General features: G+C 39.3%; 1 protein-coding gene across 1 annotated transcript in view; it reads right to left on the reverse strand.

Moving 5' to 3' along the window:
- Window positions 1-208: 208 nt before the first annotated feature.
- Window positions 209-25,247, reverse strand: part of PGM2 (phosphoglucomutase 2) — a 34,743-nt gene continuing 9,704 nt past the window's right edge. Inside the window, exons 2-14 of the mRNA XM_026647998.2 lie at window positions 22,458-22,625; window positions 17,521-17,627; window positions 17,073-17,157; window positions 15,286-15,369; window positions 14,205-14,398; window positions 13,337-13,526; window positions 12,438-12,535; window positions 6,776-6,956; window positions 6,588-6,681; window positions 5,575-5,704; window positions 3,909-4,098; window positions 3,080-3,213; window positions 209-1,193 (exon numbers count right to left, since the gene is read on the reverse strand). Of these exons, the coding sequence (XP_026503783.1) occupies window positions 1,091-1,193; window positions 3,080-3,213; window positions 3,909-4,098; window positions 5,575-5,704; window positions 6,588-6,681; window positions 6,776-6,956; window positions 12,438-12,535; window positions 13,337-13,526; window positions 14,205-14,398; window positions 15,286-15,369; window positions 17,073-17,157; window positions 17,521-17,627; window positions 22,458-22,625 (1,758 nt within the window). The 3' untranslated portion in view covers window positions 209-1,090. The remainder of the gene's footprint in view (window positions 1,194-3,079; window positions 3,214-3,908; window positions 4,099-5,574; window positions 5,705-6,587; window positions 6,682-6,775; window positions 6,957-12,437; window positions 12,536-13,336; window positions 13,527-14,204; window positions 14,399-15,285; window positions 15,370-17,072; window positions 17,158-17,520; window positions 17,628-22,457; window positions 22,626-25,247) is intronic.

A 25,247-nucleotide genomic window follows, 5' to 3' on the forward strand; every position in this document is an offset into this window, starting at 1 on the left:
TATTAGTATACATTAAACACCAACAACATTAAGCACAAATATTGTATTAGTGATGTAGCCTAAAACTAGCCTACACCATAATCCCATAACTTCTTCCATTTGCTGATGTAAACATTTGGTATAAGCACATAAGAAACTTGTTAAAATCAAGATAGAATGAATGTATGTCTTAGTTTAAGCTAGGGGAGGCATCTTCATGGACCAGTACCTAGAATGCTAGTATCTAAAACAACAGAACAACAAGTTAGGGAGCTGGGACAAACTGATGGGTTGGATTTTAGTGACATGTAAAGAGATATACCACTTGTATTATGTATAAATAATACCAGCTGAAATGTGTAACTTGGGGAGCACTCCTTCTGTGTAAGGTAAATGTAACATCACTGCATCACATGGCTTCCCACACACTAGTATCGTATACAACCTTACTCCTGTACCATATTATTATTGTCTTATAGCAGTAAAACATGTCCACATGGTTCATTATTAAATAAAGTGTGGTGGTCAAGCACTTTATCAACACCTACAAATTCACCATCAACCCCAGTAAAATCCTGCTATTGTGGCTAAAAATCACTTTTGGAAACCTGCTCTTCTAGGGACATCTACCCTGATTTTACCAAAATTACCTACAGATTTCCAGTGCCCCTTAGTTACACAACTAGCCTGCCTTGCAAAGATAAAACTAGACATATTCATGCAGCGCTATCTAGTTCCCCATCATCAAAAACGTGGTCGTTACATTGCTATCAAATTAGGCTGCATACATGTAAAAAGCAGACTGCATTTACAGAAATTAAGGCAAGGCAAGTACAATACAATATTTTATTAGAACAAGACTTGATTAGTGAAACATATTTGCATTGTATCAGACAATATTTGGTTGCTAGTTTTTATAAGGAATCCCTTGATTTACCCAGATAAAAGAAGACATTAGACCAAAGAGGATGTGGAACACATATTGGTAAGGACATATATTTTAATAATTTTTTTTTTTTTGGTCCTTAAAAATCCCTACTTTTTAAATAGTGTAGGGTTTTGCCCATAACATGCTGCAAGACAGTGCAATTAAGGAAACCATCTTAATTGTTTACTCTGCCTTGGGCTGCAGTTTGTTTTTTTCAGGTTGAAAGAAATACTCTTCGATAGCACTGACCAGCTCATCTAATTCCTTCTTCAATTGCTCAGGGTCACTAAGGAAAAAAAAAAAAAGGAAAACCAAGTAACAAAACCAAAAAATCAAAGAAGAGCAGCAAAAAAGGCTAGAAGGAAAAAAGGTCTATATTCTGAGGGTTTGTCAAGACAGTTAGTGCATGGCAAGCTGGGATGTAAATTACAGTACACTAGCAGTCCGTGTGGACCCTGCTACTGTGTGATAAAAGTTCCCCAGTGTGCACTGATTTATATCCCAGCTTGCCCAAGCACTAACTGTTAGTCTAGACTAGCCCTCAGTCTGATGGGTGATGTTTTAACCGCACATTTTCTATTAATGCTAGTAAAATTGCACGCTTGATTTCTTAGAACCACACGTGGGACTGTCAGTGTTTAGCTCTAATCTTTGTGTATCAAGGAACTGAATTTAAATGTTTGTCCATGTTTTTCAAAATATAATTTGATATATGACAACAGCTGATTTAAGCTTCAGATCTTTCCCATTTCATCCTAGTTCATATGTTTAGCAACATTTAGACCTTGTATCACATTTTCTTTCATTCACGATAAAGCATAAATACCATTAGCCTTATTTAACAAAAGTTAAAGTATTTTAAAAATATGCTATAAACATATATTCATATTTTTGAATCCATCCGTCGCCTCATCTTAGATTGTAAGCTCAAGGACTGTCTTTTTCAGATATTGTTATATAGAGTCTATCACAATGGGATTGGGGCCTTTAGGCAAATATTATCATAATATTCAACATTAAATATTTAAAGATAAATTTTGATGAGCAATTCATAGACATTGTTTTCTGTTTTCTATTTGCGTTAGTTGTTAAGTGTCCAAAAATCTTCAATTATCACTATAGCTTAGCAATCAAAAAGTTATGGATACAGAAAAAGGAAGAAATGCAAACTTCTCCACAATACTCCATCAATGTGCTTCAGCCAAAACATAGCACATTGATATGGCAGTCTCCATTTCTATTCAATTCTTGACTTCTGCTGAAAAACTTCCAAAAAGTGTTTTTTTGTTTTGTGGAGACCAACTGAGCCACCAATTCATTTCACACAGAGCATGGTTCAGACACTACCAATCTGGACTAGATCTGAATGACTAACCTAAAAAGTAAAATACTACATATGCTAATGGTCAAAACTATAAGGCACATTTCCCCTCCTCCCTTTTAAAAACAGGGAAGGAGGGTGCTTTGAGATTTGAAGTTGCTTGCTTTGATGATGGTAGGTTATACTAATTACTGCACTTAGAACATTACTTGTGATGTACTCTTAATTTATCTCAAGAAAGCCTAAAGCATACAGACATGTGCCAGTTTTTAGCATCTGTACATCTACATAAATGTGTCCTTGGTTGAAAGAGGAGAGGAAAGATAACGTAGAGCTTCTGATGAGGGATCCAGAAGTCCCACCACATAATTAAGAGTATGTTCTTTGAAAAAAAACACTCTCCAAATTTTATACATTTATGAAAGTGGGCCAAATTCATCCTGGTGTCAAACAAATGGGATAAATACCAAGATGTTATTTGACTTATGACAGTTGATTTCAAGGCTACTTGAGTCAAAGGAATAAGTATGATATTTCAGTAATTAGAAGTCTTGATAATATTAACTTTGAAACAAAAAAAGATTTGAGAAAGGAAGCAGCCCTTTCAAGTTACCTTGGAATATTTTAATACAGTTTTAAAATGGTATCAAGTTGAGGGCCCCTTCCTGCTCCTACGGAAGTCAAGACAATGTTCAATGGAACTTCAGTGACAGCAAGAATTGGCCATTAATGTGTCCCAAGCTTTAATTCTGCACAGTTCTATTGCTAAAAAGTGTAATTATTAAAATTATATTAAAATAGGCCTTTAAAAAAAAAAAAACCTGAATTTAATCCTAAAAGCAACACAATACCTGTTTCCAGGAGGCGCACAGAGTTCAGCATAGTATTTGATTTTTGGTTCTGTCCCACTGGTCCTCATAGTAGCTACCCCTCCATTAGCAAAAGTAAATGTTATCATCTGGCTACTTTTACTGGTAGGAAGGACCTAGAAATACACATAGACATACACACACATCATAGAATAGCTTCCTTAAAAGTTCACTACTTAAATATATACAATGAGTTTTAGATGCAAGGGGAAGAAAGAAAAAAAAAAAAAAAAAAACTTGTATTCAGTACCAAATACACCAACTGAACTATTTTATTTTGGCCTCCCAACTTCAACAGACATATTAGAGGTAGTCACAATCTAGCCCTCAACCTAGAATTTGAAAAATGAAGCCATGTCATGGCTTGTGAGTCACTATTAGATAACACATCTTGAAATCTTGTCAAGATTTTGGTAGCATATAGAAAAAGCTACATAAAGCATGTGCTCAGTGACTATCAAAAGAAAAAAAAATACAAATCACCCTTGATTCTAAAAGAAGGCTAAAGAAACCAAAGCTTCACATCTGAATAGATATTTTACATTTCTTATATCAATGCTGAGGGGAAAGATAATCCCTCCAAGCAGTAGGAAAAAACAGAAAAACTTGAAGCTGTAGTAAATAGCACAATCCTCCAAGCTTCCTCAGCTGACTCTGCCATTTTATGCAGCTTAGACAAGATCACAAAGTATGGCTACGAGAATCTGTAGTTTTTAGTTGGTATTTTCACTTTTCTCTCAGTGTTAAGTATATTGTTAATCATAAGACTATAAAATCTGATCTATTATTATTTTTATAAAAGGATACTTACCGCCTTTTGATCAGGCTGGCTGCTATCGTAGCCAGTAGTTAGATCCCTTACTCCAGAAACTTTAAATTTGCCACATGATTTTGGGTAAGTGTTCTTTCCATCATAATTTCTAAGTTTCTCAAATAGCTCTTTAATAGTCTTAGGATCATGGCAGATAAAATATGAAGCTTTAGTAATGTGGTAGCCATACCTGTTAAGAGAAAATATAATGATTGGAGAACACATTGTGTATACCTTCTCATTGTGATACAAAACACACCATGATACATTTGTGTTTATAATGCATCTAGGTCAAGGGTTCTCAACCTTTTTCTTTCTAAGGTCCCTCAACATGCTATAAAAATTCTACACCCCACCTGTGCCATAACAACTGCATATAAAAGCCAGGGCCAGTGTTAAGGGGTAGCAAGCAGGGCAGAAGATCTTACATACAAGATGACCAGTAACCGTTGGCCTATGCCTTGTTTAATGTAATCATATACCATGTATCTGCAAAACTTTCAGTAACACACAGGTCTTACAGGCACGAAATAACATTATATAAAAGACAGGGGCCAGTCCTGTGTGTAACATGAGCTCTAGTCTCCCATCAAGCACATCTCTTTGGCATTAATGGGAATTACACATACACCAGGTGCTGAATGGACCCACCTAAGTTTACAGTGTTGTGACTGTGTTGGTCCCAGGATATTAGAGAGACAAGGTGGGTGAGATAATATATTTTATTGGACTAGCTTCTGTTGGTTAAAGAAACAAGCTATGCCTTGTTTATGTATCTTGTGAAGCATGTAGAAGATCCCTGGGGTGGGTTCATGGGGGATGAGGCTGTACCATTTCCCAAGATACTCAAACCTTCAAAAGATGAGTCTGGGAGATTAAATTCACAACTTTGCTAAACACTAAAAATCATGGTCTTAAAAAGACTGGATTTATGACTTATTACAGCAAACTGTAAGTAACCCACTAACCCTTCCTTTTTTTTTTTTTTTCTACAGGGGTGTTAGTATGCCACTTCACTTTGTATGGCCCCTTAGAATGTGTGTTAATTTCTTATGCTAACCGATCTGTTCCACCTTGTATTTAACGGTGACACTGAGTACCACTCCCAGACCTGAAGAGGCTTTGTGTAGTTCTAAAGCCTGTGTCTTTCACCAACAGAAGCTGGTCCAATAAACTATATTATCTCACCCACCTTGTCTCTCTCTCTGGGACCAACACAGCTGCCACACTGTAAACTTAGGAGGTTCTATTTGGCACCTGGTGTATTTGTAATGCCCATTAATGCCAAAGAGATGTGCTTGATGGGAGAATAGATCTCATGTTTCATACAGAATTGGACCCTGTCTTATAGAATCTGTTTTTTCTTGCCTACAAGATCTATGTGGTACTGAAAGTGCTACTGAAACAGTTGTATAGCTTGTTACATGAATAAAGACTCAAACTGAACAGTCAGTTGAGGCAACTGTGTATATTCTTAAAAAGAGAGAGAGACAGGCATTGAATATGTTAAGTTTTGTTTTTATGAGACAGGGCAACTAGCAAGAAGATAATTACTGTTGCAAAAGTATTTTGCCTCTATATTGTATTACATATTATTCAGTAGCAAGTGAACATACATATTGGAGATGGAGAACACCCGATAACTAGACAATGAAATTGAACTCACTCATCATAGATAGCTTTCAGCTGCTGAGACAAAGACAAAATTTTGGTTGCTAGCCAACTAGACATCTCTGCAGTTATAACAGCAGCACTGACGCCATCTTTGTCCAGGACAACAGGGCTGCACATATATCCTAAACAAAAGAAAGCATATGAAAATAAACCTGTAACAAAAGGAACTAGCATATACAGAGAAAACCAGGTTGACAAAGAAATACTGACGCACTGCAGAAATTGAAAGTTTTAGTAAACAAAAGTATCTTCATCACATTCTGGTGTTAGGAAGAGCACCCATAAAAATGATTATATGATAAACTTCAATGTTTCTGTAAGCAACATTTCAGGTGATTTTTCTGCACAAAAAGATGAAATTACACACTTTAGTACTGTAGATCTATATCAGTGAAACATTTTCCAACCACTTGCAGATCCACTCATAAGAGGTACTTTTACGGGGGGGGGAAGGGTGGGTGTATCAAAGTTTCACAATGGTGAAGCTTAACCACAGAGTTTGGTCCCAAAATTTGATTCTTTCCATATGGCAGCATGTGGTAGTGCCAAAGGAACTCAAAAAATAACAATTTCAATGGTGTTGGAGTGCTAATATTTAAAAAAAAAAAAAAAAAAGCTTCCCAAATGTGCCATATTTGTGTGTCAATTATTCATAACAATTAGAGTTGTTTTTTTTGTTTTGTTTTTTAAATTGTCACCCATGGAAACTTGAATCTCAGATTTCAAGTTAACTTGGCTTCTTCATGGCTCATGCATACTCTGCAATTGGAATTGCGTTAACAATTCTGATGATAATGTACAAACCAGCTCACTACCATATCTGCATCACCTCTGAAGTGCTACAATAAGTAGTAAAAACTTAGTCAACCAGGTAGATATGATACTGAACACTCACGGGGAGTGAGTGTTGAAACGATGGCATTTTTACATAGCCACTTTCTGGAGCAGAAGTGATCTTTACTGTTCTACAGTGCACCAGAGCTATCTGTACTGTTCATTTCTTACCTATAGCTTCTTCAAATGCAAATAAAACAGTTTTCCCCTGGTCCGTGAGCTGCTTGGCTCGATTTCCCATCCACTTGAAACCTGTCAATGTCTCCTAAAGTGAGATTGCAAGGGGGGAGGAGGGAAATGTAAGATAAATTGCACAGAAAAACAAAAACATGAATAGAGACTTTTACACAACGGTTTACCTCAAAGTGAAAGCCTTCCTTCAGTGCAATTGCTCTCAAGATTTTGGAAGAGACAGTGCTGGATAACATGTACACATCTTTGATGGCAGTAGGGTCTTGATTCTGATTTTTCCAGCAAGTGAAGATCCACCAGCCTAAAAGAGCTCCCAGCTCATTGCCAGAAAACACTTTCCACTCACCACTGAAAACAAAACACAATGCAACCATTATAAAAACAATTTAAAAGACAATACTGGAGAACATTTAATAGTTGTTGTATACAAGAAAATTGGCAGAACAGATGAAGTAATCTAACCGCTGTGGAGGTGAATTTGATTTTCCAAGGACAAATAGGAGTTAGGCATCCAACTCCCACTGGAAAAAAATCAATGGGAACTGGGTGTCTATTTCCATTTGAAAATGTTCTTTACTTTTTTATCCAACTAAAATAAGACATTCTTCTCCTTGTCATTCCCATTGGCTTATGTGCCTGTCAAAAGCTGCAACAATTCACTATTCACATTTGATGATACTTGTTTTTAATTCTCTTTAGCTTTAACAGTTGCATTTTTAGTTTTAAATTAAGGTATTTTGGTTTTGGAGCATTTACATCATATCTTGATAAAAAAGACCTCGTATTCACAAGCTACAGCACCAACATGACTTAGGGTAAAACAACTCGGTACTAAATGACCACTATTTGAGTGGGTTCAGTGACAGTCTGGGCTACTAATTTTCACTTAATGACAAGTACATAAGTACACTAGGTCATTAAGGAAGAATGGAAAAGTCTCAAACATAGGGAGAAATATCAAAAGGGTCAAAGCTGACTCAATTATTGGAAGAGCAAGGAAAACGAAGAGAAAAGCAGAAGAGAAAAGGAGAGAGAGAAAATTGTTCAAAAACCCAGTTGTGAAGGGGAACAAAGACATCACTAAAGCTGACATAAATGAAGACCTACAAAAACAGTACCTGTTGTGAAAGAGAAGCAGCCTCAGTCTCTTGCATCTATTGATGCCAATAGGCACAAAGTAATGCCCAGCAACAGTTTAGTGTAATAGCAGATGACAAATTACTTGCGCTCTAACGGGAGTTTCTGTCAAGGAAGAAGTACAGATACTGTAGAAGTCTATTCTTAACAAACTAGTTAGTGTACAAACATCTTCAGCAGGAGGAAGAGGACAGGACTCAAAATGCAAGGACTATGGCTGGCCAAGAGATCAGGAAAGAGAAAGGCACAGAAAAGCAAGTACACACATTGTGTGCTTAATTCAGACCTAGCTCTCACTGCTATAAAAGTGTGCTAAACTACAAGCAGAGTTTCTAATATAGAATATTAAAATCAGATTTAAAAAAAAACCTAAAGATGCATTTGGCACTCTGCTCTAGGTAAATGTCCCCAGCAGAAGCATTTTCTTTTCCCTCAGTGCCAAGGAAGTCTTTTGTGTGTGTTTGACACATGCAACATTTTGCTGGCTGCTTGACCTTCTTCCTAATTAACACATTTGCTTTTTATATTTTATTGTTGTTGGTATGCTAGTGGACTTGGAAATTCTGTTCCTGACTGAAATGTACTTCTGATTTAAAACTTCAGTGCACGCATCATTATATAAGAACGACCATACTGGGTCAGACCAAAGGTCCATCTAGCCCAGTATCCTGTCTTCGGACAGTGGCCAATGCCAGGTGCCCCAGAGGGAATGAACAGTACAGGTAACCACCAAGTGATCCATCCCCTGTTGCCCATTCCCCGCTTCTGGCAAACAGAGGCTAAGGACACCATCCCTGCCCATCCTGGCTAATAGCCATTGATGGACCTATCCTCCATGAATTTATCTAGTTTTTTTTTGAACCCTGTTATAGTCTTGGCCTTCACAATATCCTCTGGCAAGAAGTTCCACAGGCTGACTGTGCATTGTGTGAAAAAATACTTCCTTTTGTTTATTTTAAACCTGCTGCCTATTAATTTCATTTGGTGGCCCCTCGTTCTTGTGTTATAAGGAGGTGTAAATAACACTTCCTTATTTACTTTCTCCACACCAGTCATGATTTTATAGACCTCTATCATATCCCCCTAAGTCGTCTGGTTTCCAAGCTGAAAAGTCCCAGTCTTATTAATCTCTCCTCATACGGCAGCCATTCCATACTCCTAATAATTTTTGTTGTCCTTTTCTGAACTTTTTCCAATTCCAATATATCTTTTTTGAGATGGGGTGACCACAACTGCACGCAGTATTCAAGATGTGGGCATACCATGAATTTATATAGAGGCAATATGATATAATCATTGTTCAAAAGGGGGGGGGGGGGGAGAAGGCAAACCTAGGTATGTCTGCTGGCAAAACATTAATATCCTGGAACTGACATGGCTACAACTACACAGCATAAAACATTTTAGAGCAAAGGATGACAGGCTTCATCTACACGTCCTTAACGGACCCAGGGGAGAGGGTGCTGACAAGTCCATTCCTCTTCCCAGATACAGAAGAGCCTCTCTAATCCACACAGCTGGAGCAAGGAAAAGCCCTTGAGTTGCTGTAGGAATGAAGAGGATCTGAGCTCTTCTGGTGCGCAGGAAGAATACTTGTGCTCTCCTCCTCTTCTTCCGTGGGAGCTTGAGAGCCTGAGTTCATTGGAGTGGTGTAAACTCAAACCTCTCTAATTTCAACAACCACAGGAGGAGACATGTTAAATAGCACTCTCTCAGCGCTTAGCCAGTGTCAAGGATGGGGCCTGGGTTTCAAATCACTCTGATAGCTCATACATAGTGAAATATCACCCATACTGCCCCTGCCCTTGGCAGCAGCAGCAGAACTTTGTTCTGTACTGCAAGGAAATGAAAACCTGAAGTCCACCTTCAGTACAGGTTTACAGTAGGGCTGTCGATTAATCGCAGTTAACTCACACAATTAACTCAAAAAAATTAATAGAGACAAAAATAATCACAGTTTTAATCATACTGTTAAACAACAGAATACCAATTGAAATTTATTAAATATTTTTGGATCTTTTTCTACATTTTCAAATATATCGATTTCAAGTACAACACAGAATACAAAATATAAAGTGCTCAGTTTATATTATTTTTGATTAAAAATATTTGCACTGTAAAAAACAAAAGAAATAGTATTTTTCAATTCACTTCATACATATACTGTAGTGCAATCTCTATCATGAAAGTGCAACTTATAAATGTAGATTTTTTTTGTCACATAACTGCACTCAAAAACAAAATGTAAAACTTTAGAGCCTACAAGTCCACTCAGTCCTACTTCTCGTTCAGCCAATCGCTAAGAAAAACCATGTTTGTTTTACATTTACGGGCGATAATGCAACCCACTTCTTAATTACGTCACGTGAAAGAGAGAACAGGCGTTCGCGTGGCACTGTTGTAGCCGGTGTCACAAGATATTTATGTGCCAGATGCGCTAAAGATTCATATGCTTCTTCATGCTTCAGCCACCGCTCCAGAAGACGTGCTTCCATGCTGATGATGCTCATTAAAAAAATGCGTTAATTAAATTTGTGACTGACCTCCTTGGGGGAGAATTGTATGTCTGCTGCTCTGTTTTACCCGCATTCTACCATATATTTCATGTTATAGCAGTCTCGGATGACCCAGCACATGTTGTTCGTTTTAAGAACACTTTCACAAAACACAAAGAAGATACCAATGTGAGATTTCTAAAGATAGCGACAGCACTCAACCCAATGTTTAAGAATCTGAAGTGCCTTCCAAAATCTGAGAGGGACGAGGTGTGGAGCATGCTTTCAGAAATCTTAAAAGAGCAACACTCCAATTCAGAAACTACAGAACCCAAACCACCAAAAAAGAAAATCAACCTTCTGCTGGTGGCATCTGATTCAGCTGGTGGCATCTGAAAATGTACATGCATCAGTCCGCACTGCTTTGGATCGTTATCGAGCAGAACCCGTCATCAGCATGGGCGCATGTCCTCTGGAATGGTGGTTGAAGATGAAGGGACATATGAATCTTTAGCGCATCTGGCACATAAATACCTTGCAACACTGACTACAACAGTGCCATACGAATGCCTGTTCTCACTTTCAGGTGACATTGTTAACAAGAAGCGGGCAGCATTATCTCTGCAAATGTAAACAAACTTGTTTGTCTGAGTGAATGGCTGAACAAGAAGTAGGACTGAATGAACTTGTAGACTCTAAAGGCTATTAGCCAGGATGGGTAAGGAATGGTGTCCCTAGCCTCTGTTTGTCAGAGAGTGGAGATGGATGGCAGGAGAGAGATCACTTGATCATTACCTGTTAGGTTCACTCCCTCTGGGGCACCTGGCATTGGCCACTGTTGGCAGACAAGATACTGGGCTGGATGGACCTTTGATCTGACCCAGTATGACCATTCTTATGTTCTTATGTTTTAAATGCATTTTTTTGTACATAATTCTACATATGTAAGTTCAACTGTCATGCTAGAGATTTCACTACAGTACTTGTATTAGGTGAAATGAAAAATACTAATTCTTTTGGTTTTTTTACAGTGCAAATATTTTATCAAAAATAAATGTAAAGTGAGCACTGTACACTTCGTATTCGGTGTTATTGAAATCAGTATACTTGAAAATGTTGAAAACATCAAAAAATATAAATAAATGGTATTCTATTATTGTTTTAACAGCGCGATTAATCGTGTTTAATTTTTTTAATCGCTTGACAGCCCTAGTTTACAGCTGTATAGATTAACTTCTGCTCTACCAGATTAGGTGAAATGAGAAACATTAAATTTCTGGGTGGTAGTATTCAGCAGTGCACTCCAACTGAATCTCTATCATCTGGTACAGCTTTTCAGAAGCTGTCTATATGATGCTGGTCACTCAAGGGGACTACTGGATGGTGAGCCAGAATTACAAGTCACATAGGCTACAGGCACATCTGACAAATGTGGCAGGTCCCCACTTTCTGTGGCCCCAGCAACAGAATCTAAACAGATACAAATGTCCAGCTATGCATGTTGTACAATGGAATTGAGAACTAGTAGCCAGATCATTGGAAGTTGCTGAGCACCTACAAATCTCACAGAAGTCAAAGGGAGATGCAGATACACAGCATCTTTGAAAAATCAGGCTCAAGGTGTCTGATAAATATCTTACCATATGTAGTCAATCACTACCCCTATTCTTGAACTGGGGAAAAGATAGAAGGGGGTTGACATCTGAATGAACTATGCTGTCCCCCTGATTCTGGAGGTCAATGAAAGAGTGACATGCAATTAAAGATGTTAGTTACTACTTACTAAATGAAATGAGTGAGAAAGCATGTTTTGCAGTGTACTACGGAAGGTTTCTATTTAAAAACCTTGATAAACTATAAAGTAGACTAAGCTATTTGGGGTAAAAGCTGTCTCTTCATATTTGTCTTCTTTTTGTACATTACCTAGCACAATGGACTCTAAATCATCATTGCAGCCTCTGGGTGCTATTGCAATATAGGTATGATCAATTCCCCCCGCCCCGCCACCCCACACTTTTAAAGATCTCAGGTTTTCCCAATAATATCTATGAATCTACGAAAGATAAGGCCAGAAGGAACCATTGTGATCATCTAGTCTGACCTCCTGCATAATACAGGCCACAGGACTTCCTAGAATTAATTCAGGCTTCAAGTCAAATAGCTGTGGTTGAACTACAGCATATTTTTATTACTGTACCTTTCTTGTTTCTCTGCAACAAGAAGTCGATCAGCATCTGGGTCATTTGCTAAAATAATTCCAGCCCCTTCTTTTTCAGCCAAAGCAAAAGATAACGTCTAGAAAACAATGGTAAAGTGCAACACCAGAGAAGGATCAATACTTCCAAATAATAGTTTCACTTTCTTATAGGTCTAACACTCCCATTTTATTTTCACTTGAACCCACAAAACCACAAAGCTATGTTTATAGCAGAAACACCCTCCTTAATTCATTCAAGGGTACCCTCAGTATTGTAGAGATCTCAATGGGTAGCAGCAGTACATCAAAATAAGATAGGGAGTGTGAAGAGTAAATTAATTACACCTATTTCTACATTTGGGGGCTGATTCAAAGCCCATTGAAGTCAATGAGACTGCACTGAAGTTAATGGACTACTCACACAAGTCAAGTTACTCCCATGAATGTTTGCAGATAAGGCCTTAGATAATGTTTTCACCCCTCAGCTCATTTGGTATCATCTTATTCTATAGTTTAACTGTTAACAGCTGTTGGATTCAGGTTGTTAAAAAATTTATTGTAATTGGACATCTTTTAAAGATGGAGGAACATTCTCAGTTTGTTTTTTTAAGGGCCATTTTAGTCTCCATGCTGATACTGTATATTCCACTGGAGAGCTAAAGAAAAAAAAAATCTTCTAGTAGTTTATCTTGTTATTAACCAGTTCATTAAAAGCTAAACAGGAACTATGAAAAGACCCTTGTTAGCTTTTCAAGAAATCGAACAGAATAGAAACTCAAAATGAAAAACTATCTTATAAAAATTTCATACCTAGGTTTACAGTGACAATTTCTGGCTGGTGGAAAGAACACTTTTTAATATAGATTGCAAATATTTAAAAAAAAAAAAAAGATATTTACCAGTACACCTTTACCCTCTTCAGGATTTGGGTACTTTACTGTTGGAAATTCTGGATCAGGTTCCTTCTGTTCAGGAACAGCCAATGGAGGTTTAAAGTCAAATGCCTTAAAGGCTGACTGCACAAATTCATGGCCTACACCATGCACAGAAGTGTGGATGAAGTTCAGCTTTGTTTCCTTGTTTATATTCCTGAAATGAAGTAAATTAATGATGATAAATTAATATGGCCACTGTGTGCCACTTAACAGGGTTCAGAAACAACCATGACTCAATACTCTGCAACAATGTTAAACTATGAAACCAAAGACAGTTAGTTTGTATTAAAAGGTACCTTTTTTTACCCCTATCTCTAGCCCTACATATGACTGTACCAAGACATCAGATAAGATAAGCTCTACAGAACCTTATAGAGCACCAGAGGAGGGGAATAACATGCATGATTGGCTGATAACATTCAGTACCCCAAGTTGAGTAATGGCATTTAAACGGACTTCTACATAGGAGCAGAAGCTAAACTGAACCACAGTGCTATCTATTGCTATGTTATTTAGCTTTCACTCACCGTATACTTGTTATAATTTTTAAATACTTTACTTAGAGGCACATACAACTAAGAACTAAAACCACTTATTCTTCTAAGTTTGTAATATTGCAGCATCATTTTTCATACATTCCTGGCTTTCTAGTATACTGAGTTTAGCAGTTGCTAGCCTAAGGGTGAAGTTAATGTAACTGACAGAAGTTAAAGTTTTGGTACCCAGCTCCTCCCCCTCCCCACCCCCCGTTTTAGTTTTAATCTTTCTTGTTTAAAATCAAGTTAAAAATATAGGTTTGTCACCAAGAGAATGACAATCATCACCAGCTCACCTGTGAAAGCAGTGCTTTTGTATGTCTTTAAAGTAGTCCTTATTGATAGTGACATAAGGATCATGAAGTAACAAGCTGCTGTCAACCAGACTGTCATCCCAAGCCTGAGGCCATGGCTCTTGGTTCTCTTCGATAGCTTGAGAGATTCCTTTGTCATGAGGTGAGGTTATCTGTGCACCATTTTCCCAATAAACCTAAATGGTACACAGGACACACGGGTTATTTTAAACATGAATACCTTTACTGATTTTAGTTGGCTAAATCCTGGAACAACTCATGGCTAATTCCAGTAAATAAATACAGTGTAACATACTTTGGATATAGATTTCCCTAAGCTTTGTTTTTCTGAGGATGTCGTACCCTATATTTAAATCCCCCATGGAAACCAAGTAGACCACCATCAGGCTCATCTCATTTAGAGATAAAACCAAATTTCAGACCATTTGCTAGGCAGGTAGTTAATACCTGTTACTTGTCCATAGTATATTGTATCAACCTACATAGTTTCCACTAATTTTATATATAACCACTATGCATGAGACAAGGGGGGGGGAGGGAAGGAGGGAAGATTTTTTTTTTTGGGGGGTACTAAAAAAGACAATTTTTAACTGCAAAGGCAGTCAAAAACTTTTAGTCCCCAACAACACCTGCTTCTCTTGGTCTTCGAACTACTTCCATGCATGCAACAAATCATTAATTTAAGTCATGTTACTATAAAATTCTTACAACTTTCAAAGGTCTGAACATATTTGAAAAAGCAGCAAGATTATTGAAAATTAAAAACATTATATATAAACATTTTAGAACAGCGAAGCAACACATTCTGGAGGAATGAACACAGGATGAATGACAAAGATCTGAGTTCTAATCTTGCCTCTGCCCCTAACTTGCAGTATAGCCCTGGGCCAGCCACTGTCTCATCTGTAAAATGGGGATGATACTACTTACCTCCCTCCTTCCTAGGGCTACTATGAAGATTAAGGACTGGATAGCTTTTTGAACATACAGAGTGCTATTATAAACACTATTATTAAATAGTCATGTCTGAACACAGTGGAAGATTTAAGTTATATAGGAATACCTTGTAACCATTATCTTGTTTTGGGTTATGGGAAGCAGTAATCATAATTCCAGCAGAAAGTTTCAGATGAGTTATTGTGTAGGGCTGTAAAACAATAGTATAAAGAGAGTTATCCTGGAGTCTCCATCCTGTCAAATTCTGGGAATCAAGCCATCGATGCAACCATACAATCATGATTTCAAGTCTAGAAAATATCAGTATTCTCTTTATTGATTGTGAGCCATGCCATCTAGTGGCCTGACTGGTTAACTGCAGGCATATTCAGTACCACACATGTCCAATAAAAGTGTAAGGTCAAACAAAGAATATTTGATTTTCCAAAGACTAAATCTGGACTGAATATACCAAACTAATGAAAACAAAGAAATAATGTATATGAAAAATATTAGCCCAGTTCATTTTACTGCTGTGAAATGTAAGTATAACTAATTCCCTTCACAGCATGTTTCAATTGAAGTTTATTTAAAATTAGAGCTATAGAGTATCAATATTTAGGTCAACCAGAATTCAGAGTACAGTAGATTCCTCCAATTTGGGACAGCACAGTGAACAACTGTCACCATCAAGAAGTGTTCCTAACTCAGAGAACATTTTAAAAATAATGCTAGTCTCCTGAGAGCAGTAGCCAGTCCACTGTGTTACTGGACTGGTCCACAAAGTTAGTAGGCATTTTGTGCACCGGGTTAGGGACCAGATCTTGTTAGTTGCATGGCAGCCCAGCATGGCCAAAAGGAGCAAACCAACAGTCAAGAACAGGCAATAGTGAAAAATTCACACAGTATTACGTTAAAGGAGGAAATGAAAGCTGTTACATGAGCAAACATGTAGAAAAAGTATGAGCACAAGACACACTAAAGACCTAAGCATGACCATTACAAGAGCATATCCTCATTAAAGAACAGTCATTGCCATCATATGGCTTAAAATAATTTCCTGAAAGACAACTCATTGAAGCATGGCCTCACTGAAGAGTATTGTATAGGAAAACCAATATTTTTTTCTTCTATCTTGAAATTAGAATAATATATTTGTAGAACATAGTAACCCAAGGATGATGGGAGATATAGGACTTTATTGTTCCAATCTATGAAATGTTTAATATTTTTGCTACCAGAGAGGTGTGCTTCTGTAGCGCCAGTTTAACACTAGATAGAAGTTACTGGAATATGATATTGCAAACACATTAAGCAGTACAGGAGGTCCTGAAATACCCAATACCATTGGCAGTTAACAACTAGTTAGTAGCTGATCTAGTTTAAATAATGTTATTTGCTGGAAATACTGTCCAGATTCTTGGCACTCAAGCTCACCTATCTATAAATATATATGCATCTTTTGGAAGACATCAGCCATTGCTCATAAGCAGAAGTGTAGCGGCTAATCTTCCAAAATTCAATAAGTAACATGTACCCCATCAGGCAGGTGTGAAGGGACATACATATCCTTCAGAAACTCTGGTGGCCCTCACATCCCCATCCTTCAGAAGAGCTGCTATCTGGGCAGCAGCTCCATTTAACAGTATGGTTAAACGAAATCAGAAACAGGCAGAGCACTGGCTGCTTCAGAAGAAGCTGAGAAGTTCAGGGTAAAATATCGACTGCATATCCTAATCAGTTCCTCTATGGCTTACTGTACCTGAAGCAGCTAGGATCTTAAATAAGCCTGAGAGTAGCAAACTAATGAGCTGATAAATCAGTTTGTTTTTTCTAAAAAAAGATTATAATAGTTTTTTGTACTTGACAGTACCCCATTATGTTGAATGAAAAAGAAATTATAGACAACCATACCACAAAAGGTGTTGGTGTTATATTGGAGAAGAGGTACACTGGAATTCCCTGACTGATGAAAGTTGTTGCAGCAAGCCTTGCAAACCTAAATGACAATAAAACTTTATTTGGAAATACATTCATGAGATTCTCTCACTAGACAGTTAAATAAAACTCACAAGGAGCATATAGATTTGATTCTGGTGTAATTCATTTGTCCCTTATTTTGGTTACAAACATGGTCCAAATTTGCAGTACAGACTGGATTTTACCTGTATTTCATACCAAAATGCCAAAGAAGAGCAAAGCTATATTTCTTATCTTCAGATGTACAGTGTACACATTTTTACATTCAAACTGCACACACATCTAACTGCTCCAAAGAAAATGCTATTGAAGCAGTGACCAAACTAGAATACACTCCATATAACATGCAAAGAAAATCATTTCTACAGATTACTAAGAGTACCTCTTGCTGCTACTTCCACTTGAAGGATGGGCGCGAGCATCAAAACCAATAACTACCCCTCTTTTCTTTAGGTCACTGAAGTTCTTTTCAAGGTACCTGCAAAATCCCTAAAGACAAAAAACTCAGAACTCAATCTTAGTATTTTTAAATGTGGCTGCAATAAATTTTAAAATCTTTAAAAAAAAAAAAAAAAAAAAAAAAAAAAAAAAAAAAAAAAACCAAAAAAGAAAAAAAAAAAAAAAAAAAAAAAAAAAAAAAAAAAAAAAAAAAAAAAAGCAAGTAAAGTACTCTAAATTGGTTTAGGGTACAATTTTCCGGGAGCAAGAAATATTGATTGAAAATCAAGAAAATGGAGAGTCTTCAAACAAAAAACTACCACTGATGGGTTTTATAATGTGAATAATTCCAAATGAAAAATTTAATCCAGGTAGACTAGATAAAAATGATAATTTTGGATTACAGAACTTCAAAAATGATTAATACAGATGCTCTTTTCCCATGCTTCTGGCCTGAAAAAGTAATCACTACTAGTCAATACATTCTATTTTTAATCTCAAAAAACACCAAAATGAAGCCTGTTTAGGACAAAGTAAATCAGTGACACGGGATAGACCCCTACTTTTATTCAGCATCTCCATGTACAGCAAATCTACTCTAGAATGTATGTGGTATTAGAACTTTTATGCAAATTGAGGCTTACTCAGATTTACTAAATTGGCTTAATTTGTGATTTCCTAGATTTTTAATGCTTGAGACAGCAGGAAAAGCAATGGAGCTCCTTTAACTAAGCTAACAATTTTGTACATAAATTAGGGTTGTCAAGTGATTAAAAAAAAAAAAAATCAAAATTAACCGTGCTGTTAATAAAATAACTTATTTAAATATTTTTGGATGTTTTCTACAGTTTCAAATATATTGATTTCAATTACAACACAGAATACAAAGTGTATAGTGCTCACTTTATATTTATTTTTGATTACAAATATTTGCACTGTAAAAAAGAAACAAAAGAAATAGTATTCCAACTCACCTAATACAAATGCTGTAGTGCAATCTCTATCATGAAAGTTGAACTTACATTTGTAGAATTATGTACAAAAAAAATAATTGCACTCAAAAATATAACAATTTCAATTTAGTTTCAATTTAAAACCCGAGAGCCTACAGTCCACTCAGTGCTACTTCTTTTTCAGCCAATCACTCAGACAAACAAGTTTGTTTACATTTGCAGGAGATAATGCTGTTTGCTTCTTGTTTAAAATGTTACCTGAAAGTGAGAACAGGCATTGGCATGGCACTGTTGTGGCTGGCATTGCAAAATATTTACAGGCCAGATGCGCTAAAGATTCATATGTCCCTTCATCTTCAACCACCATTCCAGAGGACATGCAATCATGCTGATGACGGGTTCTGCTCGAAACGATTCAAAGGAGTGCGGACCAATGCATGTTCGCTTTCATCATCTGAATAAGATGCCACCAGCAGGTTGATTTTCTTTTTTGGTGGTTCGGGTCCTGTAGTTTCTGCATCTGAGTGTTGCTCTTTTAACACTTCTAAATGCATGCTCCACACCTTGTCCCTCTGAGATTTTGGAGGGCACTTCAGATTCTTAAACATTGGGTTGAGTGCTGTAGTTATCTTTAGAAATCTCACATTAATACCTTCTTTGCGTTTTGTCAAATCTACAGTGAAAGCGTTCTTAAAACTAACAACATGTGCTGGGTCATCATCCGAGACTGCTATAACATGAAATGTATGGCAGAATGCGGGTAAAACAGAGCAGGAGACATACAATTCTCCCCCAAGGTGGTCAGTCACAAATTTAATTAATGCATTTTTTTTTTTTTTTTTTTTTTTAAAACGAGCATCATCAGTATGTCCTCTGGAATGTTGGCCGAAGCATGAAGAGGCACATGAATCTTTAGCACATCTGGCACTTGCAACGCCAGCTACAAAAGTGACATGCAAATGCCTGTTCTCACTTTCAGCTGACATTGTAAAGAATCGGGCACCATTATCTCCCGTAAATGTAAACAAACTTGTTTGTCTTAGTGCTTGGCTTGTAGGCTCTAAAGTTTTACATTGTTTTTGAGTGAAGTTATGTAATCCAAAAAAAAAAAAAAAAATCTACATTTGTAAGTTGCACTTCCATGATAAAGAGATTGCTCTACAGTATATATTAGATTAACTGAAAATTACTAGAATTTAGCAGTTACATGGCCCAATGCGGGTGGTGGGCTCCTTTTGCGCTGGTCTGGGCGTGGGGGAGCGGCCCCTTTCTGGTCTCCTCCTCTTATGGGGCACTGGGGACTGAGAATGGTGCCACCCACTACCCTATGTGGGACACCTATGTGGGGAACCCTGCTGGTGCCAAGGGTCTCTGGCAAAGTCCTTCCTCAGTGCTGACTCATGCCTCATCGGTGCTGGCACACTGCACACCAGCGCTGAGGTGCTCTATTGGCTCCGCCGAGCCAGGGTCTGAGCGAGGACGTAGAGCAGCCTCCATCAGAAGGATCTTGAGGTGCTGATCCATCTCCTTCTGAGTCCTCGGATAAAATCCCCTGCAGATCTTGCAGCATTCTTTCTGGTGACTGTCCCCCAAACACTTCAAGCAGGAAGCATGGGGGTCACTTCTTGGCATAGACTCGCCACACGCTGCACTGGGTTTAAACCCCAGGGATCGAGGCATGCGGGGGCAATAAAGGGAGAGGGTGTGACGTTATCTAATTAAAATATGATCATGCAAACTATTGTTGCTACAACTGTTATATAATTGCAACAAATTTTATATAAAGTGTGACACATTGCCAGAAAGGGTTAAGCAGCTTGCAGGTTGATTGACTCTGGGTCAACAATTAAGGACACGTTAGAAAAAAGTGTGTGAATGGTAATTAAGGCCATTCTATGGTAGATAGGGTAGAACTTTGAAATGCAAACCTATATTGTTAGAAATTAGAGGTAATGCTAATTGTATGCGTGTACTCATATCCTGTTTAATGCTAGCCATGTAAACAGACAGTTCCTGTCTGTCACTATAGCTATTGATTCAGAGATCGAAAGGGAATACTAACATTTAGCAAAAAGAACAGGAGTACTTGTGGCACCTTAGAGACTAACAAATTTATTAGAGCATAAGCTTTCGTGGGCTACAACCCACTTCTTCGGATGCATGGTGAGAGGGGGACGCCTCAGGCGAGTGGCTGGGGTTTCCCGTTTTCTCTCTGGGAACTATGGTCACCCTGCAGCTCCCAGCTGCCATGGGCAGAGGGGGGGGCACAATAATTTTTCAGTTGGCTTTTTTTAAAGCCTGGGAAATCACACACCATAAACTACAGTAGTGCTAAGGTTGCAAAGTCAAGCACTCAGAAGTTAGGAAATGCCAGTATTGAGCTTGCCTGCGTAACCTTAATATGACCCTCTTCTGCATACACATTATGATGTAGTTTTTAATTAATGTAGCCCACGAAAGCTTATGCTCTAATAAATTTGTTAGTCTCTAAGGTGCCACAAGTACTCCTGTTCTTTTTGCGGATACAGACTAACACGGCTGCTACTCTGAAACCTGTCATTAACATTTAGATGAATCTCGGCTGCAATAATGTCATTGTCTGTGTGTCTCTTTAAAGTTTGTGATAAGATAATGTATCCATTAAGTAGTTTATGTTAATCCATGTAGTTAATTACCGGTGAGGTTTAGGAAACAGAAGGTTACATTAGAAGCCTATTGTTCACCCAGAACTGTATGGTCAAGTGGCTACTAGAAAACTGTATATAAAAGACCCTTGGGTCCTGATCCTATCATCTCAGATCTGCTTGATGCTTCAATGCAGGGGAAGCTTAAGCCACAAGATTGAGATCCCAGCTCTGACTGGACCACCCTGAATATAATTTGGACTATAACCTATGGACCAATTCTGAAAGAACTCTTTGCAACTACAAAGCTCACCATCTCTGCTATGAATCTGAACCTCAAGAATTATACTCATGTCTGTATGTATACTGATCTTTTAACCAACACACTCTCTTCTCTTTTTTAATAAATTTTAGTTTAGTTAATAAGAATTGGCTGTAAGCGTGTATTTGGGTAATATCTGAAGTATTCATTAACCTGGGGGGTAATGTGTCTGATTCTTTGGGATCGGTAGAACTTTTTTATACGATGAATAAGTTTTTCAGTAATCCTCATCATATTTGACTTGGGCATCTGGGTGGAGGCCTGAGGCTGGGCTACTTTAAGGGAACGATGTTGTTGGCTTCTGGGTAACGAGTGAGGTATTATAGAAGCTGTTTTGTGCTGGCTTGGTAAATCTAAATATTGGAATATCCACCAGCTTTGGGGATTGTCTGCCCATTCTTTGCAGTTCACCCTAATTGAGTGACCTAAGTTGGCTCCCCTGGGACTCCGGTCACAGGGGATTACCTGCTAACTGAAACTTATCTAACACTAATCTAACTATTTACAGGACAAAAGTTCAAACTACTAGAGAAGTTGCACTTGCAAAGCAAGAGCTAACGAGTGTTCCAGCTAACCATCACAGATGGTAAGAAGGAACTGAAGTGGCGACAGGTCAGTAGGGCCCTATATTCAGCGCCATGAAGGCACGACCTCAGGGAGCGCCCAGACCGACCCAATGGGTACTGCTAGGGGAAAAGCCTTCCGGCTGCCGCACAAGCACACCTAATTGGAATGGACATGAGCAATCACTTGAAGAAGAACTAGAATTTCAATAGATGTTAGTGGGTTTTCTGAAGTGGTCAACATTGGCCTAACTCTGCTCCCACTGAAAACCACCCTTGAGGTTTTTGACAGTGGTTAAGCTCAATTTTATTTCCATATTTCATCTGGTTACTTTTTCATTAAAAATATTCATTTCTACTGAATGCAGAAGAAAAGCCTGCAGTTAAGTAATAATAGAAAAACAAAGTGAACCTGGTACCTGAGTTGTCTGGATAATAGTCAAGTCATTCATGTGAGAAATTCCTGCCCCCATGGCTGCTCTGAGTCCTGCTGTCCCAAACTCCATCCGTGAACTAAAACATTTTTGTAGTTCTCCTGCATTTTTTTCAGCAACCAGTTGCTTCACTATTTCTGAGGTTTTAGTATTCTGTAGAAAGATAAAATTACAATATATTGCTATTCTGAAAAAGCTTGTTATAACTTTAGTCTCAAACTGTGACATTCCTTACCATTTCTTCTACTGAACTGATTCTCAGACTAGACTTGGTATAGCACATCTAAAACTCCAAAGTATTGGTCATAACACCTTCATAATTTTAATCAGTGTTATTAAAATGGATTGTTATTCTAATACTATACCCATAATGCGCATACCAATTGCAGTTTGCATACCAGTTTGAGAACCCGACGCTGAAATCTTAGCTACTTTTGAAAGTCTGCCAGATACAAGAATATTAGAATATAAGATGAGAGAATTTCTGTTATGCGAATAAAGGAATTTGAAAGAGAAAGCATACTGAAAGGCTATTTAGGGAGATTAATAATTCTGAAATATTACTTGTATAGTATTACAAAAGTGCATGAAGCCAGGGGAGGGGAGGGCAGCATCTCTGCCCCACAAGTTTAAAGTCTTCCTAATACAATAACTACAGGAGGAGGAAATAAGTGAAGGGATGAAAAGGGAGGGAAGATCAGGGCAAATATATTCCAAACAAGCAATCATTGGAGAGAATATATTCATCCATCCTGACGGTTACACTTTTTAAAGATTAATAATAAGCTACTTTAATCCTCCTTGAATAAGTGAGTTTTGAAGAGGGAATTGGAAGAAAGGGTCTCATCACCAATTCTAGAATACAACCTTACTCTATTCATAATGTGGTGGGGGCTTTGGAGTTTTTTTTATTTTGTTTTTTAGTTCATTATGTGCACCACTTTGGAGGCATTTTCCCCTTTTCTTGGAATGTTACGTGCGAAACAATTATAATATCTCATTCTATGAAGTGCACAAGAGCTTCACCATATTAAAACACCCTTACATTTGCAATCTCCATATTAAAAAGAGTATTGGGTTCAAATTTCTACAATAGTTGTATTTCCCTGAGCTCTGATGAGCCAGACAGAACATTAAGACAAGTGATGGTCCAGTGGTTAAGGTGCTAGCCTAGGACCTGTGAGACCTGACCTTGAGTACTTGCTCTGCCACAGACTTCCTGTGTGACCTGGGCAAGTCACTTACCGCTCTCTGACTCAATTCCTTGTCTGCAAAATGGGATGAATACTTCTTCTCTACCTCACAGGGTGTTGTAAGGATAAATACATTAATGATTGTGAGGCATTGTGACGCTCTGTACCTTGGGGGAACACCCAGCACCCCCATGTGCATCCTTGTAAAATGATTGTGTGGTATCCAATGCAAAGTTTGTCATGTCGGGTGTCTTCAGAAGGCTCATGATGCACTGAGCATTATTGTTACAGTAATGTTATAGGTTATAATTTCATGCATGTAGTTATGAGGCTGAAAATGTATCCTCATGGCTTAAAACAGGGGTCTCAAACACACGGCCCGTGGGGTTCTTTCATGCGGCCCGCCAAGCTCACCGTCCCCCCCCCCCCGCCTACCCCGTGTCGCCGCAAGCCCCGCGCCGCTCCCCGAAGCGGCTGAACTACTGTATGTCCCTGCAGCCCCGGGCAGGGGTGTGGGAGGCGAATAGAGGGCTCCGTGCTCTTGCAGCTCCCGTTGGCCGGGAACTGGGAACCGCGGCCAATGGAAGCTTTGGGGGAGGTACCTGGAGGAGCAGCAAGAGCAGCACATGGTGCTGTTTCCCCTCCCGCCCCCAGGGACTCCGGCTGCTTCCTGGAGCAGAGCAGAGCGGGGCCGGGGACAGGGCAGGCAGGCATGGAGGCAGGCTGCCACCCCGGATCCGCTCTAGGTAAGCGGCGCTGGGCCTGAGCCCGTACCCCGCACCCCTTCTGCACCCCAACCCCCTGCCGCATCCCACACCTCTCCTGCACCCTAACTCCCTGCCCTGAGCCCCCTGCCACACCCTGCACCCCTCGCCCCTCCTGCACCCCAACCCCCTGCCTGGAGCACCCTGCCACACACTGCACCCCAATCCCCTGCTGCACCCCTCACCCCTCCGGCACCCAGGGCCGGCTCCAGGGTTTTTGCCGCCCCAACCAGCAAAAAGAGCGGGGGGTGGGGGGGGGAGCCGCAATCACGATCTGCGACACTTCGTCTCTACCATCGCTGCTTCAGTCTTCGGCGGCAATTTGGTGGCTGGACCTTTGCTCCAAGAGGGAGTGAGGGACCCACCGCCAAATTGCTGCTGAAGAGCCGGACGTACCGCCCCTCTCCATTGGCCGCCCCAAGCACCTGCTTGCTGCGCTTGTGCCGGCCCTGCCCGCACCCCAACTCCCTGCCCTGAGCCCCCTGCTGCACCCTGCACACCTCCTGCACTCCCTGCCCTGAGCCCCCGCTGCACCCCTCATCCCTCCTGCACCCCACATCCCAATTCCTTGCCGTACCCTGCACACCTCCTGCACCTCAACTCCCTGCCCTGAGCCCCCACCACACCCCTCCTGCACCTCCTGGGGGCAGGGAGGGGGCAGAGTTGGGGTGAGGACTTAGGGGAAGGGGCTGGAATGGGGGCGGGGCAGAGGCAGGGCCTCATGGAAGGGGTGGAGTGGGGGCGGGGCCAGGGGCAGCAAGTGGGGAGTGTCAGTGATGCTGCCCTCGGGCCAATGAACTAGTCCTCATGCGGCCCTC

The sequence above is a fragment of the Terrapene carolina genome, unplaced genomic scaffold, assembly GCF_002925995.2.
Source record: "Terrapene carolina triunguis isolate 2854851 unplaced genomic scaffold, T_m_triunguis-2.0 Scaffold66, whole genome shotgun sequence".
NCBI lineage: Eukaryota > Metazoa > Chordata > Testudines > Emydidae > Terrapene > Terrapene triunguis.